At 42.6% G+C, this 6,000-nt stretch overlaps 1 protein-coding gene across 4 annotated transcripts in view; it reads left to right on the plus strand.

Annotated features, from left to right (window-relative positions):
* sidt2 (SID1 transmembrane family, member 2) overlaps positions 1-6,000 on the plus strand; it is a 46,995-nt gene that overhangs the window by 36,274 nt on the left and 4,721 nt on the right. For all 4 annotated transcript variants that reach the window (XM_036562890.1, XM_036562892.1, XM_036562891.1 and 1 more), the window contains 7 exons: positions 280-403; positions 594-711; positions 1,952-2,088; positions 3,271-3,379; positions 3,587-3,663; positions 4,993-5,039; positions 5,124-5,229. In XM_036562890.1, the coding sequence (XP_036418783.1) occupies positions 280-403; positions 594-711; positions 1,952-2,088; positions 3,271-3,379; positions 3,587-3,663; positions 4,993-5,039; positions 5,124-5,229 (718 nt within the window). The remainder of the gene's footprint in view (positions 1-279; positions 404-593; positions 712-1,951; positions 2,089-3,270; positions 3,380-3,586; positions 3,664-4,992; positions 5,040-5,123; positions 5,230-6,000) is intronic.

A 6,000-nucleotide genomic window follows, 5' to 3' on the forward strand; every position in this document is an offset into this window, starting at 1 on the left:
TGCGCCACCGTGCCGCCCAGTTTGGTTTATAACAGTGTTAATTAAAAATGAAATGAAACACAGCTGTTCTCTGGTCCACAGATCGGTGGAGGATTTTTAATATGGCTCTGTTAGTGGTTGAGTTTGACACCCCTGGTTTAAAAAGTGTACGAACCCCGAGTCTAAGGAAACTGGGGTCTGCTGGGGTCTCCGTCAAACCCGCCGCCTTGTTATTTTATGACGCATGATGAACGAACAAACAAGCGCGCAGTGCTAACATGTCTCTGTTTGTGTCTGTAGTTCCTTCAACAACATCCTGAGTAACCTTGGTTACGTGATGCTGGGGCTGCTGTTCTTGCTGATTGTGCTGCAGAGGGACATCCTGCACAACCGCGCTCTGGTGCGCAATGACGTCACCGCACTGGTGAGACAGACTCCCACACCAGCTACTCACCAATCTCTCTCTCGGTCAACCACGCACACAGTCCTTCCCCTCATCCGTTCACTCATTTATCCTCACCCATTCTGTTCATCCTTTCATCTCTCTCTCTCTGTTTATCTCTCTCTCTCCTCTCTCTCTCTCTCTCTCTCTCTCTCTCTCTCTCCCTCTGCAGGAGTGCGGTATCCCGAAGCATTTCGGCCTTTTCTATGCGATGGGAACGGCTCTGATGATGGAGGGGCTGCTGAGCGCCTGTTACCACGTCTGCCCGAACTACACCAACTTCCAGTTCGGTACGGCACTCAATAAGAGAGCCATGCAGATTCATACTGGATTAAAATCGCTCCACAATTATTACTGTCAGACTGTAAAACTACACACACTGCAGATTCATACTGGATTAAAATCACTCCACAATTATTACTGTCAGACTGTAAAACTACACACACTGCAGATTCATACTGGATTAAAATCACTCCACAATTATTACTGTCAGACTGTAAAACTACACACACTGCAGATTCATACTGGATTAAAATCACTCCACAATTATTACCTTCAGACTGATAAAACTACACACACTGCAGATTCATACTGGATTAAAATCGCTCCACAATTATTACTGTCAGACTGTAAAACTACACACACTGCAGATTCATACTGGATTAAAATCACTCCACAGTTATTACTGTCAGACTGTAAAACTACACACACTGCAGATTCATACTGGATTAAAATCGCTCCACAATTATTACTGTCAGACTGTAAAACTACACACACTGCAGATTCATACTGGATTAAAATCACTCCACAATTATTACGTCAGACTGTAAAACTACACACACTGCAGATTCATACTGGATTAAAATCACTCCACAATTATTACGTCAGACTGTAAAACTACACACACTGCAGATTCATACTGGATTAAAATCGCTCCACAATTATTACTGTCAGACTGTAAAACTACACACACTGCAGATTCATACTGGATTAAAATCGCTCCACAATTATTACTGTCAGACTGTAAAACTACACACACTGCAGATTCATACTGGATTAAAATCGCTCCACAATTATTACTGTGACACTGTAAAACTACACACTGCAGATTCATACTGGATTAAAATCGCTCCACAATTATTACTGTCAGACTGTAAAACTACACACACTGCAGATTCATACTGGATTAAAATCACTCCACAATTATTACTGTCAGACTGTAAAACTACACACACTGCAGATTCATACTGGATTAAAATCACTCCACAATTATTACCTTCAGACTGATAAAACTACACACACTGCAGATTCATACTGGATTAAAATCGCTCCACTATTATTACAGTCAGACTGTAAAACTACACACACTGCAGATTCATACTGGATTAAAATCACTCCACAATTATTACCGTCAGACTGTAAAACTACACACACTGCAGATTCATACTGGATTAAAATCACTCCACAATCAGTCAGTATTGGTGCACAGTTTTAAATGGACGTTAATCCATGTTTTTCTCTCTCTGTCAGATACGTCCTTCATGTACATGATAGCTGGGTTATGTATGCTGAAGCTGTATCAGAAGAGACACCCGGACATCAACGCCAGCGCCTATACGGCGTACGCCTGCCTGGCTGCGGTCATTTTCTTCTCCGTACTGGGAGTGGTGAGTATATACATTTCATTTTCATACGATGCCAAGATGCGGAGGTCACACATATATCTATATGGGTCATTCTACAGAAACGTCCACTTTTCTGTCTCTGCATAGGAGTCATTGGTGTTACCGATCCTCATTGGTGTTACACATAATAAAGGTACACCAGTGACACGACTCCTGGGGACAACTTTCATTATATATTTTATAATATTTATTTGCCGTTTGTTTTCTTGTCATTTAATTTATATATTTCATAGTCAAGTATAGATTATTGCAGTTAAAATTGCAGAAAAACGTGTTTTTTTATCTTCAAAATATGGCCTCAGCCTTCACACATGACTGTGCGGACGAGCTCTTCTGTGGAGCTTGGAATTCTATATGATTGATTTAAAAACCAATATTGCTAAATTGAGGCTCAAGAAGGTGTAACTGTTAAAATAACTTTAGTTTTATTTTAAAATATGAATAAATTGTAACCCTAATGTGTTTTTCAAGTAATATATCTGTAAACGCTAGGGACACAAAAATGGACATTCTATAGAATGACACGGGTGTGTGTGTGTGTGTGTGTGTGTGTGTGTGTGTGTGTGTGTGTGTGTGTGTGCGCGTGTGTGTGCGCGTATGTGTGTGTGCGCGTGTGTGTGCGCGTGTGTGTGCGCGTGTGTGTGCGCGTGTGCGTGCGTGTGTGTGTGTGTATGTATATACCAGTTGCTTACAGGTGTATAAAATCAAGCACATAGCCTTGCAGTCTCCATAGACAAGCACTGAATCTCATTCACAATACACTGCATTACTGAATCAACTTGACGTTAACAGTTAAACAGTGCCCACCGGTGGACCCAAAGCGTTATCACACACTTCTATAACCTAAGAATCGCTCAGCCAGTTTGCATTGAAGGCCCTGTATTTACTGAATAATAAGCCTTAGTATGTAATAAGCTTAAGATTTTAAGGGGGTTTAACACAAAAAGAAACGTAACATGTACCTTACAGGTAAATAACACCAGCAGTCATTACTCAGGTTATCATTGTTGTTCACATTCTGTTTGATTATTGTTTATATTTCTGTTTATATTATATTATTAAAAAACATATTGTTGCTGTCATGTAGTGTATTGGTTTCAGTAATGTTCTCTCTCTCTCTCTCTCTCTCTCTCTGTCTCTCTCTCTCTCTCTCTCTCTCTGTAGGTGTTTGGTAAGGGTAACACAGCGTTCTGGATTGTGTTCTCGGTCATTCATATCCTGGCCACACTGCTGCTCAGTACTCAGCTCTACTACATGGGCCGCTGGAAGCTGGGTGAGACACACATGATCCACACAGTCACTCAGACAGACTGTAATACACTACAGGAAGTGTAGGGGGCGATATAAATAACGAAGTAAATTAACAGAGTAACAGTTTAAGTGATTTTCTAGAAAGAATAGTCAGTTGCTGCTGTACTGAACAGCCTCATAGTGGAACAGTGACGAAACACAGCAGGGTGACTGTTTGTCTGTGTTCTAGACTCTGGAATCATGCGCCGGATGCTGTATGTGATCTACACTGACTGCATTCGCCAGTGCAGCGGACCCATGTACATAGTGAGTATAAAGGACACGTTCACTTCCTGTGTCTCTCCCATAATCTCTCTTTAATATATACAGTCAGTCCCATTATTACTGACACCCCTGGCAAAGATGGTTGAAAAAAGTATGAAAAAAAGACCAAAAATGAATCTTTAATAGAAGTAAATGCTGTGAAAAGCCCATTTCAAAGGGACCGTATCATGGAAAACTGAATTTCCCTCACTTTTTTGAAATGAACAGTTCGATGTAGCATGTAAAAACCGTTAAAGTTCCAAAACGTGAACCTGCCCGGAGGAGGACGCGTGTACTTTACTCTGCGCGCAGTGAGGGGGACGATTAGAGGGGCAGGAACTTCTCACGGTTGGAGATTTTTCAGAAGACAGTGGCATTTCAGGGTCACGAAGTCTCTGGAAACCTTAGACGCTGTGTTCACGCTGCACACAGCATTTGGAAAGAAGAAGCAATGATGAAGCCTTTTCTGTCCTCCAACCACAAATGTAGGAAATGCAGAAAAGAACTTCATCTCCACTGTTACGTATGGACTCCGTTCACACAGCAGGTAAAAGTGACCCAAATCCGATTTTCTCACCAAATCTGATTGTTTTGTTTGTCTGTTCAGATTATCTTTTAAATGTGATCTGTATGCGACATCAGTCTGAACAGATCAGCTCCTAAACTGACCCGCATGTGCAAACAGAGCGTCACGCTGCTTCACGGCTCATCTAGAGGTAAACAATCACGACCGCCAACGAACGCCAGTCGCTCCCGGAGGATCAGCTTCATCTTCACCAGCCTCACAGGAGCCATCATGAAGCTTCACTGACTGACAGCTGGGCTCATCACCCAGAATGTGTTCGAGTTCGCTGCAGCCTCGTTCTCCTGCGGCCGCGTTCGGCCATTTCTTTCGAAATCTCTTTGAACACGGAGGGTTTGATGAGACTAATTTTTTGGTGCAGAAGCATCAGACTAAATGTTTGAGTCTCAGCAGTGTGAAATTATGATGAATGTCGAGTTGGACTGACGTAAAAGTCGCCTGAATTCCGATCTGGCTGCTTTGAGCCGCATTGCTGCCGATCGGATACGTATCGGATTTCAGTACCACATATGAAAGCGTCTCAAATCAGAATTGAAAATGTCAGACTCAGTGTGTTTATCTGTTCACACTGACACACATCTGAGTCACATATGAAGAAAAAGATCAGATTTGCGCCACTTTTACCTGCTGAGTGAACAAAGCCGTAGTGGGGAGTCTGTGATGATGTAGGGCTGCTTTTCCTCCAGAGGATCTGGAAAGAACCTTGTTAGGTGACACAAATGTCTAACGTGTCTTGTTTCTTCTGTAAGGATCGAATGGTGCTGCTGGTGATGGGCAACATCGTTAACTGGTCTCTGTAAGTACTTGTTCTCACCGCGCACGTTGTTTGCATGCATTATAAAGAGTTCCGAGGTGTGTTAACTCTGTTCTGTGTGGTCAGGGCTGCGTACGGACTCATTAAAAGGCCGAACGACTTCGCCTCGTACCTCCTGGCTATCGCCATCTGTAACCTGCTGCTGTACTTCGCCTTCTACATCATCATGAAGGTAAACGAGTGAATAAACATGTTGAGAGAATTTGAGTGAGACTGTTAGATTGTATTCGTTTGTGTGTTGTATTTAGTGTGTAGTATGTAAGTACATACTCTGGGTGGGAGGGGTGTAAAAGTGGATATGATGATATGAATTTGGTCTCCTAACCCCTTAGAACTGAGTTACAGGGTAGTGGGTTGAAATCTTCCCTCTGAAATGAGACCCTCAAATAAAAAGAGCATCACTTCATTAACAGCTACCAGCGCTGCTCTGTAGGCGACCCTGCCAGTCTGCAGTGACAGCAGAGGAGGGTAAAGTTCAGCTCCTCACTGCTGGGCTTTAGTTACATTTAGGGCATCATATGCCTTCAAAGAGGGGGGCAATTATTTATTATCGCCCACCCCTAATTCTTCAGTGATATGAAGCTGAAGTCAGATATTCACCAGCGTCTTGTTCAAATTTTCCCGTTCCACCTTAAATGGTGCAGGAGTTACATTCTGGCGCTTCAAGCGTCAGAACTGCTGGGCTATTTAAGGTGGAACGGGAAAGTTAGCTAACTAGCTACCGAGACGTTAGCATACTAATGATTTTTTTTAACGCTTGTTATGAAGAAAAGGACGAAAATTCCCTGAAACGACATTAAACTAAGATAAAACATAAAACTGTTAGGAATTTATCTCTGTTTGGAGGGTCATGTAGCCCCAACACTTCACCTACCCGTCTATCTCAACAAGAATCAGGACACCCTACCCCTAAACGTGAGGGGTAGGGCTGAGTGGTATTGGC

The sequence above is a fragment of the Colossoma macropomum genome, unplaced genomic scaffold, assembly GCF_904425465.1.
Source record: "Colossoma macropomum unplaced genomic scaffold, Colossoma_macropomum, whole genome shotgun sequence".
Classification (NCBI taxonomy): domain Eukaryota; kingdom Metazoa; phylum Chordata; class Actinopteri; order Characiformes; family Serrasalmidae; genus Colossoma; species Colossoma macropomum.